This window comes from Delphinapterus leucas, chromosome 11 (genome assembly GCF_059928025.1).
Source record: "Delphinapterus leucas isolate spDelLeu-1000000601 "Yukka" chromosome 11, BTC_Dleu_Yukka2, whole genome shotgun sequence".
Taxonomy (NCBI): Eukaryota; Metazoa; Chordata; class Mammalia; order Artiodactyla; family Monodontidae; genus Delphinapterus; species Delphinapterus leucas.
Window position 1 is genome coordinate 44178858 of NC_143139.1, and position 11807 is coordinate 44190664.

The window sequence follows — 11807 nt, forward strand, 5'->3', positions numbered from 1 at the left end:
CGAACTAGAAGCCACAAGCGGCCAACGAGGTGAGTGGAAGGCTAGCCAGGCCTCCGCTCTAGACCGGAAGTCTTTATGGTCCCAGCGAGAACTAGATAGCCATTTGGGAGGGAGAGCTCTATGTTCTCCCCAGCGTGAGCGTCAGCGACAGAGCTGGGGGCCGACTCTCCCGGAGCGCGAGACTTCGCTTTGGAGGGGTGCACGTGTTCGTGCCCTAAAGCTGATGCGGCTTGCTGCGAGATCGTCTCTAGGAGGCTGGCCTGCAGTGACCTGCCGTCTCCCCGGTCCCTCTCCCGTTTCCAGAGCTGTGGTCAGCATCCCGGAGCCTCCCGATCTCATGACTCATGGTCATGGGAGTGGATATGTAGTCAACAAGGCGACCACGGGGTGGGGAATGGGGGAGTGTCTGACCGGACAACTTTGATCCAGGGTTGCCCGCCTCTCTCCCAGTCGCACTCCTGACGTCTGTACGTCGGCCTTCCAAACACTTGTACAGTTCCCTGAAACACCTAACGGGAGAGGAGGGAGATAAAATGTCCCTCTTCCCGGGTTGTGGTTTGATTTCCTTAGGGTACAGCACCATGGCTGGGGGTGTGGGCGGGAGAGAACTTGAGCTCCGAGGAAAGTCAAGGTGGACCCTAAAGCCCTCTAGGAGAAGGTAAGGGATTGATTAAGCAAACCAAGGCATTACAATTACATGGCCTCTTAGGCTAATCTGATAGTAAGCAGTATTTGATATGGATATTCGCCAAGCAAATGGTAATGCACATGTACGTATATTGTTTATATATAATTGGCCTATAGGCAACATTACAGAGCTAGCTGCCTTTTGTTGACTATGTAACAAGTCTCAAAGGGAACTAAAGGTTCGGGCCTCTTTTCAGTCTCTGAGGGGACCCTGAGATCTAGTGAGATAAGTGCATTAGGAACAGGTGCCTTTCAAACTGGGAGAGTCTAATGCAAATGTTGCTTTCGGTGCCCCAGATTCCATTACTTCCAAAGGGGGAGGGGGTGAGTCTGCCTGTTGTCTGTCTCTGCTGTGAATGCTGCTTTTTCCAGAGATCTTGACCAAGCTGGATAGTGCATTAAAGTTGAGGACCCCAAATCAGGAATAAAGATGAGAGTTAAAGCAGTTGGAGAAGAGGAGGAAACTGCCTGCTGTGTGCTAGACACAGCTTCTTATATAACTTCTTTTTCTCGTCTGCAAAATGGAATCACATATTGAAGAACTGTCGAGAAAAGAAGTTATGAGCCGGGTTTCATACTTTTGTCCGCCGGATTCCAAAAACCTTTGCTTCTTTTTCCACTGGGTCACGTCTAGGAGAAACAAATCTTAGTGCATTCTCCTAGTCAAGTGGAGGAAAATTGGTACCTGAGACGCCCCCTGGTGGTCCACGTGTTTTCTTGCGCAGCCAACCCTCTCCCTGGCTCCTTTAATACCTAAAATCCCACCCGCTTCGCGGCGCGTGAATCTCGGATCGCGATTGGCCGGGTGGGGACTGGAGGCGGGACGCGGGGGGGGGGGCGGGCGGTGCTGATTGGCTGGAGGAGGCCCGCCGGTGGAAACTTCCGGGAATGTTCGCACTCCAGCGTTCCATTGGTCCGCATCCGGCGGCGGCGGGGCCTTTGGCTCCCCCTGCGGGCGGCTCAGTGGGGTGCAGTGTACGGCGGGCAGGCTGGGTGGGTAGTGGGCTGCGGGTCGGGGAGAGGATGCACCGAGTCCCCGGTTGTACAGATGAGGGTTCGGGAGGGTTTGGCGAGTGAGATTCCATTCCTTGGCTCCGCACCAGGTTTCCTGCCCCCGTCTCCGTCGGCTTCCCTACTTCGGGGCTTGATACTGAAAGAGCATCCCGGGAGGGGGCTTCCAGCCCAGAAGCAGTCTATCCAGAGACACCCCCGAATTCTGATCTTGAAGTTGGAAGCCCCTGGGGAAGTTCGTTTCTACCCTTTTAGAAGAGTTAGAGGGTTTGAGGCTGCCTGACCCCAGCCTAGTGTGATAGGTAGGCCTTGCGAAGTGGACATGGGGGCGAAGGCTCCAAGCGTTGAACCTTCGTCCCCTTTTCCCCCTTCTAGTGGGGTGCTGAGGCTCGGGCAGCATGACGACGGAGACCTTCGTGAAGGATATCAAGCCCGGGCTCAAGAACCTGAACCTCATCTTCATTGTGCTGGAGACAGGTGGTTCTGCTGGCGCGGTGGGCCCCCTGCGCGCATTCTCGGGGTTGGGGGCCAGGAGGGGGGAAACATCACCTCTGTTCTTAACTTGCACCCGTCACAGCAGGGCGCACCACAGGACTGCTCACGCCCAGTCTCCTCGCCCCCACCCGGAGAGTTGCAGTGTAGGGTAGATGGATGGAACGCTTGTCAGATCCAAGCCTCCAGTGCCTCTTGGGCCTCTTCCCACACAGGGCCCTCTCCATGGTGCTGGCCCCTCCCTCACCTGCCCCAGGGATTTGACTTTGCCCTGTTTGTACACCTTTTTCCTCACTCCACCAATATCTAGACCTCATCCCTCTGATCACCACCACCCCCATTTATTTGACCATCCACTCCCTAACCCCATTGTTCTGTTCCCTCCAGGCCGAGTGACCAAGACAAAGGACGGGCACGAGGTTAGGACCTGCAAAGTGGCAGACAAAACTGGCAGCATCAATATCTCCGTCTGGGACGACGTGGGCAACCTGATCCAGCCTGGGGATATTATCCGGCTCACCAAAGGGTAAGCCATCAGGTGACTTCTGGCTATTCAAGGGCAGTAACGGGGTGGGGGGGCGGGGGGATTAACAGTCCCTGTAACTCGAATCCTGCTTTTTGTGACCCCACAGGTACGCTTCAGTGTTCAAAGGTTGTCTGACATTGTACACTGGCCGTGGGGGTGATCTTCAAAAGATTGGAGAGTAAGTGCTGTCTTGGAGCTGGGGATGTAGAAGCACCAGGCCAAGGAGAGAAGTTTGAGGTTTGCAAGGAGACAGCATAAGGGTGTGCATTCCCTTTCCTGTACCTGGACCTTTCTGAGGTTTCCAGAGTAGCCCAGAGGTTGGGCCTGAGGCTTTGCCACTTTCTCCCCTTGCAGATTCTGTATGGTTTATTCTGAGGTTCCTAACTTCAGTGAGCCAAATCCAGAATACAGTGCCCAGCAGGCACCCAACAAGACGGTGAGTCCCATGGCTGTGATGTGTGGAAGGAGGGCAGGTCAGGCCAAGAAGCATGGTAGGGAGTAAGGTCTGAATGTGTCATTTGTGCCTTCAGGTACAGAACGATAGCAGCCCTACGGCTCCCCAGCCTACCACCGGACCCCCCGCCACTTCTCCAGGTAAACCTGTTCCTTCCATCCACTGGTCCTCCTAGTCCTAATCTCCCCAGCCTGGAAAGATGCATTGCCCTCATCCCTTTTCCAGATCTCTCTTCTCTCAATATATCCTCTTGCACCCAATTCTCCCAGTTCTTTTGCAAGTCCCTGGGGTGAAAAGATTTGGGGCCATGTTTCTATCACTGATAGAGCTCCCTTTTGCCACTGCCACTCAGAGGCAAAAATGAGAGCAGCTTCTCCACAAAGACTGCCCTCTTTCATTCTAGCTTGTTCCTCTCTGCTTCTTCTCTGGCAGAACCTTGCCTTTTCTCCCCTTGCCTATTTTGATTCATTATCAGTTCTGATACACTGTTACTTACAGGACTCAGCATGGAGTCCACACTGCTCAACTTTAAGCACTAAATAGTTCCCCTTTAGGGTTGCCACTTTCTTGAAAACTAAAGGCCCTGCTTCTAGGCCTTGGCCCTCAGGATTATGGTTCTTCCAACTCAGAAGCCCCTGCTTTTGGTCTCTTGAGGAATTTGGCTTACTGCAGGTCATCAGCTTTTGATTAGAATCACTCACCAACATCATTTCCTTCGTCTCCTGGCTTCTCCTTAGGAACCTGGTTTTTATTGCTCTTTTCTCCTTCTGGGTCATCTCGCAGCTGACCCTACCACTCCTGGGTGTTTGTCTCTCTCTTGCCTCTGATCCATGCCTTATGTTTCTCCCTGTGACACTAGGCTTCAGGCTTCCTCTACCCTTCCTCAGTCTGTGTCTGCATCCCCAGTTACCATGGTTTCCAAAATTGTCTGTGTCAGAACCACTCAGGGTCACGGTGTTCTTTAGGAACACCGTGAAATAACAACATTTAATTCCACCACAAAAGAGTAGCATCCATGTTTTCAACTGAAAATATGACTATTACGTATTCTCAGGTCTCCATAACTCCATAATTTATAAAATTATTTTAAATAAGGTACACTTAAGCTTGTTTGTCCCTAATATTCATTTGCCAGATGTTTATTCACTTTGTCATCTGCTAACAGGTACAGAAGGTTTTAAAAAAACATGTGTGGCATAAAAATGATGACTTCCTACATACTCCTCATTTTTTCTGTGAATTAAGGAAGGGGCTTTATTCTTCCATTTTTGGCTGCAGATATCTTAGTCTGATGGAGCAGAAGGATTCAGCAGGGATATGGGTAGGGTTCATGACGCCCTATGTATGTGAGAGGCAGGCCTCTGCCTTCATTTAACAAGCATTTATAGATCAGGAATGCCAAGGAAAAAACATAGCACTTGCTTTGAGGAGCTTGCAGTCCATGAAAGGAATAGTCCCACAGACAACAGTTGTAATACACTGTGGTAAGTGTGGTGATAATGATTTGCACAGCTAAGGTAGTTCAAGGAAACCATCGAACACTGAAAATATACACAAAAATGTGGTCTGTTATTTTGGGGGTGTGAGAGTATGTATAATAGTTATTTTGCTTACTCTGTGAGAGTATGTATAATAGTTTTTGTGCTTATTCTTATTTCTGTTTTCCCAAGTGAACATGTATCATTGTGATACACACCACCACACTTTTTTCTTTCTTTCTTTTTTTTAAGATCCTTCTTACATTTTAAGATGGAAACTTCAGGCCCTTCCTTTCCCAATGCTTCTCCAGTCTTACAGTCACTTTTGGTCAAGGGTTCTTTTGTCGGTGGTCCTTGAGCCTAGAACTAAACAGCTATTTCTAGATCTGACTCCTAATGATACAGAGATGGATAAAAGAGAAAAAAAATATATCGGGAATTCCCCACAGTCCAGTGGTCAGGACTCCACGCTTTCACGGCTGAGGGCCCAGGTTCAATCTCTGGTTTGGGGAACTAAGATCCCACAAGCTGCGTGGCGCAGCCAAAAAAAAAAACCAACAATTAAAAACAAAAAAGAAAGAAAAAATATCATACGACAGTTCATGTAGCAACTGCCAAAATGATGATTGCATCTTTTTGGGGCCCCATTCCTACAACTCACATCCTTTGCACTTGGTCCAACGGCATCAGTGCGCAGCTGTGCTCGGTGGAGACTGTGCTGCCTGCTGGGGCTGGAGGCGGGCCTTGGGGACGGATGCCTGCCGACCTTAGTTCTCTAATTCCGGTTTTTCTTCCCCTTCTCCCACAACTAGCCTCTGAGAGCCAGAACGGGAATGGACTGAGCACCCCACCAGGTCCTGGTGGTGGCCCACACCCCCCTCACACTCCCCCCCACCCCCCCACACCCCGAATTACCCGAAGCCAGCCCAACCACACACCTGCCGGCCCTCCTGGCCCCTCCAGCAGCCCTGTCAGTAATGGCAAAGAAACCCGGAGGAGCAGCAAGAGATAGCAAGACACTCTTCCTCCCTGCCACCAGCCACAACCCAGGTGTCTGCTAGAGAACACAGCTTTCTACTGGGCTGCTGGCTTTTGGGGGCAGGGGGTGTGTAGGAGTATTTTAGCCACTAAACTTCACTGGAGGGGTGGTGAGCAGTGGCCTTATCCTCCCTCAGCCCATAGTCCCCTCCTTGTCAGCTGAAGCGGCTTGTCCCCTGGGAGTCCAGGCCCTCTGCCTCCCCGCCTTCCTCTTTAGAAATGACGGTTACAGTCTGATCCTTGGGTGTGTGATGTGGAAGTTTAATTGAATCCCTCCTTCCTAATAAATGTTACCACTCTGTACTGGACTCCTTTGCTCTTTGTGGGAAAATGAAGAGGTCGGCAGCTGGGCATTTGGGAGAGTGGGGTGTCCCTAGGAGGTGGAGGGGAGATAGGTTACAGGCAAGGCCCGGGCAAAGGAGGCCTGCCCCTTTAAGGTAGTGCCCCTCCCCTGCCCCCTCCCTGCCGGTGACCCTTGTCCGCCTGCCTGCCTACCCCCCACAGCTGGAACCAAGAAGACTGTGTCCCCCTTCCTCTGGGCGTCCTTCCTGTTTCCTGCTGTCAGGTAATGCTGACCTCGACCCCCTGGACCGGTCACCCCAGTCAGACTGTGCTCCCCAACCTTAAGCCAGGTCAGACATCTGAGGAGGCCCAGATACTCCTTTCCTCTTCCCACCAGAGCGTCCCCTCTCGTGGTCATAGATTCCCAGAGGTCTGGCTCTTACTCTTCTGGGATGAGGAAGTGCTAAAAACAATTTCTTCCCCACGCATCTGGGTTTGCCACTTATCTGCCTCTTTACCCTCCTCTCCAGCTTAGGGACACCTGGGTCCAAACTTCCCAGGGAATGTGGGGATGGGGGTTGGAGATGAATGAAGCCCGATGCCATATGTAAGGTAGGTGAGGTGGGAGTATAGGCAGGGAGAGGCTAAGACGGTACCACCTGGGTTGGGGTGTAAATTATTTAGAAGAAAAGCCCAGGCCCTGGTTCTCCTTGGCCATGTGGCTTTTCCAGGGGCAGAGGGTGGCCCCTCCCTACTCAGGGGCCCAGCCAAGACTGACCTTTGACCCCCACCCCAGAGACCAGTGAACCATTAACTCCTCTCTGATGTAAGCCTTCCCACACTGGCACCTCCCTGGCCCCGCCCCCAGGCAGGTGGGCTGGGAGTGGGGGCTTGTCCATCCCAGCCCTCTATCTGACATGGCCTCCGATCTACCTGGGCAGCTGGAGGCTGAGCCTGGCTCCCCTCCACAACCCAGGAACCTCTAAGTGTCCACAGCGAGGCCTCATGGGGACCTGAGGTGACGGCTCTCACACTGCCAGTTGGGGGTGAGGCCCTGGGGATTGAGGGGGGATAGAGAGGTGGGGTGAGGTTGAGGGGTGGGGTCTGGGGGATAGGGGAGGGACAGGGACAGGTCAGCTCTGGATCAGGTGAGGGGAGTGTTCTGGTTCAGGGAAGGTGTTCTAGGAACTGGGAAGCAAGAGGCTGCTCAGAAGGAGGCAATGGGGAGGAAGGAAGGAGGCTGCCGCTGCAGCATTCAAGGAGGGGGTGGTGTGAGGGGTGCAGGCTCCCCAGGCCCTGGGCTGGACAGCAGGGCAGGAGCCCCAGCCCCCTTCTCCTTGTTCTTCCAGGGCACGGTCCTCGGGATGTTCCTGGAGGAGTAGAAGCCGGAACCAGAGCCTCTAACCCTGTCCCCCCGATAATGGGGCCCCCAGTGAGTCATCTGCTGGCTGGCCTGTGTGTGTGGGTGGCCTTGGGCTGGGTAGGGGGCTCAGCCCCCTACCTGGGCCCTGCTGAGCAGGAGCAGAACCATTACCTGGCCCAGCTGTTTGGCCTGTATGGGGAGAATGGGACGCTGACTGCAGGGGGCCTAGCGAGGCTTCTCCACAGCCTGGGGCTAGGCCGAGTTCAGGCCCTCCACCTGGGACACCACGGGCCTCCAGCTGGTCGGGCTACACCCCCAGCTGGAGACAATTCCACGCACAGGTACTAACCCCTCTCCCCACCCCAAAATGTCACACCCCAGCTCTTCTCAGTACTTGGATCAGTCTCCTCCGGTTGCCTAGCTCTGGCTTCCTAAAATCAGATTCCTGGAATTACAGATTTTTCAGAACCTGATTCGTTACATCCTTTCACAGCCCCTTTCTGAGAGAACATGAGTAAGTCTGACTTTGTTATCCATCCACTCTAGGCCCCAGGACCCCGAGCTGAGTGTGGACGTCTGGGCAGGGCTGCCTCTGCACCCCCCTGGGTGGGGTGACCTGGAGGAGACCGAGGCCCCAGCACCAGCCCATGGGCCAGCCCCATCGGGCCTGGGCCTCTTTCACAGGCTTCTGCTGCTGGACCATTCACTGGCTGACCATCTGAATGAGGATGTGAGTCTGATGATCTGGAGCGAGGGAAAAGGAGCCATGGGATTTAGATGGCCTGAAATGTTTAAAAAGTCAGTCATTTGGGGATTCCCTGGTGGCACAGTGGTTGAGAGTCCACCTGCCAATGCAGGGGACACGGGTTCGTGCCCCAGTCCGGGAAGATCCCACATGCCGCAGAGCGGCTGGGCCCGTGAGCCATGGCCGCTGAGCCTGCGCGTCCGGAGCCTGTGCTCCGCAACGGGAGAGGCCACAAGAGTGAGAGGCCCGCGTACCACAAAAAAAAAAAAAAAAAAAAAAAAAGTCATTTTAAATGGTTACTTAAAAAAAAAATCCAGGTGTGATCTTAGGGTATGTTATTCCAGTAGTGAAATATGTCCCCTCTGGGCTCAGAGTAGATAAACCCATACCCCAAGCTCCAAGACTTGGTTTAGGGGCCACACTTGGCAAAGCAGAGAATTCAGAGAAGCAGCCCAGGGTAGCCTCTGGAGCTGGTTATCTGGAGAATGCGGCCTGCAGGCGGTAGATGGCTGTCTTCATCCAGAAAGTCAGTGAACTTGTTCCATGTACACCAGAGGGCAGCCAAAGCCAACCTGAAACAGGCCTGGTGAGGTGAGCACCCCATCCCAGGAAGCATTCAAGCCAAGGCTGGTTGAACAAGTGACAGAGCTGCTGAGAGGACGGTAGCATGGCATTTTAGGTTCTTTTCCCTTCTAAGATTCTGCAATGGAGGGCTCTAGTTGTCCAATCAATTCCATCACCAAATTAATGAGACATCAGGGGCTTGGGAAGGAGGGAGATGATGGCGATGTTCACTAGCACCCAATCTGTACCGAACTGAATGTTTGCATTGGTTTGAATATTCACTAATAATTAACACACACTGATTATACCTAACTGTCCCGAGTCCCTGATGCACCTGCCAGTGTGAGCAAAGGGGACCCTGGGAGAGACCCAGGAGCCCATGCAATGGAAGGGCAGACATTAAAGATCTGAATCACAGTTCTCAGCAATTCCCCAATGTGTGACCTCCAACTCCACTTCCCTAGTGTCTGAATGGCTCCCAGCTGCTGGTCAATTTTGGCTTGAGCCCTGCTGCTCCTCTGACCCCTCGTCAGTTTGCTCTGCTGTGTCCAGCCCTGCTTTATCAGATTGACAGCCGTGTCTGCATCCGGGCCCCAGCTCCAACACCCCCAGGGGATCTGCTATCTGGTCAGTGGGGGAGAGCAAGTGGTGGGGCACCTGAATCCTGTAGGGAGTGGGGCCCAAGCCAAGGAAGGGGGTTCGTTGGGGTCCCGCCTCCCCTTGCAGCATTCCCTTTAAGGCCTCCCTTTCAGCCGTGCCTAACTTCATCCCCTGATTCTCCCCAGCCCTGGTTCATAGTGCCCTGGCGGTCCTGCTGCTCAGCCTGCCTGCTCCCCTCTCCTTGCTGCTGCTGCGGCTCCTGGGACCTCATCTGTTGCAGCCCCTGCTGGGCTTCCTGGGGGCCCTGGCCGTGGGCACTCTTTGTGGGGACGCCCTGCTACACCTGCTGCCACATGTACGTGAAGCCCCTTTCCTGTCCCCCTGCCCCAGGGGTGGACAGCCTCCATGGAGCCAGTGTGTTCCCAGTCATAGGACATCCTCTCTCCCACCCCAGCTTCAGCCCACAGCTGCCTTCTAGTAGAGCGTATGAGTGAAGGCTCACCACCTCTCTCCACCATCTCAGGAGGGGGATGCTGTTGGGTGCAGGTGCTTCCAGAGTCTGCCCTGACCGCCTCTCTGTCAGGCGCAAGGAGGGCAGCATGCTGGACCTGGCGGGCAGCCAGAGGAGGACCTGGGACCAGGACTGTCGGTGCTTGGTGGTCTCTTTCTTCTCTTCGTCCTGGAGAACATGCTAGGGCTTTTGCGGCGACGAGGGCTCAAGCCAGTGAGTGACACCCTTTTGTCTTCTTCCTGCCGAGGCCAGAGTCCTAGCCAAGAACTGGCCACTCAAGCCAGGAGGTGAGGGGCCAAGTGCGCTCCTGGCTCTGACGTTTGCCTGACTGTGCAGGACCTGACAGCTAACAGGGAGTGGGTTGGGGCTCCTCAGCATAGACCCAGGACTTCCGGCCAAACGGCCTCCTCTCCTGAGTTCAAGTCAACAAGAAACAGAGAGGTGCCAGCCTGGGAAGAGAGCAGAGGCCAGAGAACATCCCCAAGTGGCAGAGGTGGGACCAGGTGTTCACCTTCCCTGCTGGCAGCCTGGCCGCTCCTTAGCCCCCAGCTCCGCTGCCTCCTCCCTCAGGAGGGACACCCTCCCATTTCAGAGGTGCTGCCAGCGAAAAAGAAAGGATCTCAGAACTCCAAACCTGGACCCAGAGGATGGCAGTGGGATGGCGCTTCGGCCCCTGCAGGCAGTTCCAGGTGACTGGCGGAGGACATGAAGAGCGGGCCCTGGCTCCCAGCTCTCACTCGCGGCCACCAACACCGCTCTTTCCCTCCTTCCCACAGAGCCAGGGGCTCAGGGCCAGAGGGAGCAGGACAGCCAGCCCCCAGCAGTCCTGGCCCCTCCTGGGCGCCAAGGCCACAGTCATGGATGTCAGGGTAGCGGTGGCACCAATATCACGTGGATGGTCCTCCTGGGGGATGGTCTGCACAACCTCACTGATGGGCTGGCCATAGGTGTGAGGCGGGGGAGGGAGGGAGGGGAAGGAGCGGGGGGAGGGAGGGAGAGGGTAGGCCTCCTAGTTACTGGATGGGGCAGGGAGAGAGCTACCTTGTGGGGGGGGGGGGCGGGGAATGGGAGGACCACAGAGGGAATGCAGGCCCCAGCCTCCTCCGGGGAGAGCTTCCTTCCAGACTGACCACCTCCCATCCTGCCCACCCAGGCGCTGCCTTCTCTGATGGCTTCTCCAGTGGCCTCAGCACCACCGTAGCAGTCTTCTGCCACGAGCTGCCCCATGAACTGGGTAGGAATGGCAGGAGCGGAGTGGGGTCGACTCCAGAAAGGAGAGACCTCCAAGGGGTGGAACTTGGAGGCTGGCGGTGACGTGGGTGAGGGGCAGCCCTGGCGTACTCCCTCCTACCCTGTCCTCTCTCCCCACAGGTGACTTCGCGATGCTGCTCCAGGCAGGGCTGCCCTTCCGGCGGCTGCTGCTGCTGAGCCTGGTGTCTGGAGTCCTGGGACTGGGGGGTGCAGCCCTGGGGGTGGGGCTCAGTTTGGGCCCTGTCCCCCTCACGCCCTGGGTATTTGGGGTCACTGCCGGGGTCTTCCTCTACGTGGCCCTTGTGGACATGGTGAGGTGTGGGGTAGTGCGGAGAAACCAAGGGAAGCGGGGTGGGTGTAGAGGAGAGGGAAGTATCAGTCCCTCTGCTTCCCCCTTGGCCCCCCGGAAGGGTGGCTGGACTACGTGAGAAACAGGGGTGTGGAAGAGCTTGGGTGGGGGAGAGCTGCTGACATCTCCCTCTGCTGTTTTAGGAGCAGAGACAAGGCCAGGATCCTGATGTTGTTATTTTCTTTCAGCTACCAGCCCTGCTTCGTCCACCTGGGCCCCTCCCTGCGCTCAGTGTGCTACTGCAGGGGCTGGGGCTGCTGCTGGGGGGTGGCCTCATGCTCACCATAGCCCTGCTGGAGGAGCAGCTGTGGCCTCTGGTCTCTGATGGCTGATGGGGGCCAGTGGAAAGGCGTCCAGGTTGCCCTTCCTTCCCCCCAACCACAGGAATGGAGGCGGGACACAGGGCCAGTAGGAGCAACAGGATTTTAATAAACAGAACCCATCCCAAAGCCATGA

General features: G+C 55.2%; 2 protein-coding genes across 6 annotated transcripts; both read left to right on the plus strand.

The window, feature by feature from the left end:
* The first annotated feature begins 8 nt into the window (after positions 1–8).
* Positions 9–5987, plus strand: NABP2 (nucleic acid binding protein 2). 5 transcript variants are annotated; one of them, XM_089920866.1, is made up of 7 exons: positions 9–29; positions 2074–2175; positions 2578–2716; positions 2823–2894; positions 3071–3152; positions 3247–3310; positions 5461–5987. In XM_089920866.1, exons 2-7 carry the CDS (start codon positions 2097–2099, stop codon positions 5658–5660), a joined length of 636 nt encoding a protein of 211 aa, XP_089776992.1. In that variant the 5' UTR covers positions 9–29; positions 2074–2096; the 3' UTR covers positions 5661–5987. The 5 variants fall into 5 exon arrangements, with proteins under 5 accessions (XP_089776992.1, XP_022427568.1, XP_022427570.1 ...); XM_022571860.3 differs by lacking the exon at positions 9–29 and adding an exon at positions 57–310; XM_022571862.3 differs by lacking the exon at positions 9–29 and adding an exon at positions 1592–1680.
* SLC39A5 (solute carrier family 39 member 5) lies at positions 5974–11802 on the plus strand. The gene is made up of 12 exons (XM_022571852.2): positions 5974–6048; positions 6191–6251; positions 7318–7672; positions 7878–8061; positions 9105–9267; positions 9426–9595; positions 9824–9964; positions 10344–10440; positions 10528–10698; positions 10905–10985; positions 11123–11313; positions 11540–11802. Exons 1-12 carry the CDS (start codon positions 5974–5976, stop codon positions 11681–11683), a joined length of 1833 nt encoding a protein of 610 aa, XP_022427560.2. The 3' UTR covers positions 11684–11802.
* The last annotated feature ends 5 nt before the right edge of the window (positions 11803–11807 follow it).

Bases quoted from the DNA above. Each gene is read 5' to 3' on its own strand.
- NABP2 (XM_089920866.1), top strand. From the start codon at position 2,097: ATGACGACGGAGACCTTCGTGAAGGATATCAAGCCCGGGCTCAAGAAC. The intron at 2,717-2,822 runs GTAAGCCATCAG...GTGACCCCACAG, and splicing joins ATTATCCGGCTCACCAAAGG to GTACGCTTCAGTGTTCAAAG. The intron at 2,895-3,070 runs GTAAGTGCTGTC...CTCCCCTTGCAG, and splicing joins GATCTTCAAAAGATTGGAGA to ATTCTGTATGGTTTATTCTG.
- SLC39A5 (XM_022571852.2), top strand. From the start codon at position 5,974: ATGTTACCACTCTGTACTGGACTCCTTTGCTCTTTGTGGGAAAATGAA. The intron at 10,441-10,527 runs GTGACTGGCGGA...TCCTTCCCACAG, and splicing joins GCCCCTGCAGGCAGTTCCAG to AGCCAGGGGCTCAGGGCCAG. The intron at 10,699-10,904 runs GTGTGAGGCGGG...CTGCCCACCCAG, and splicing joins CACTGATGGGCTGGCCATAG to GCGCTGCCTTCTCTGATGGC.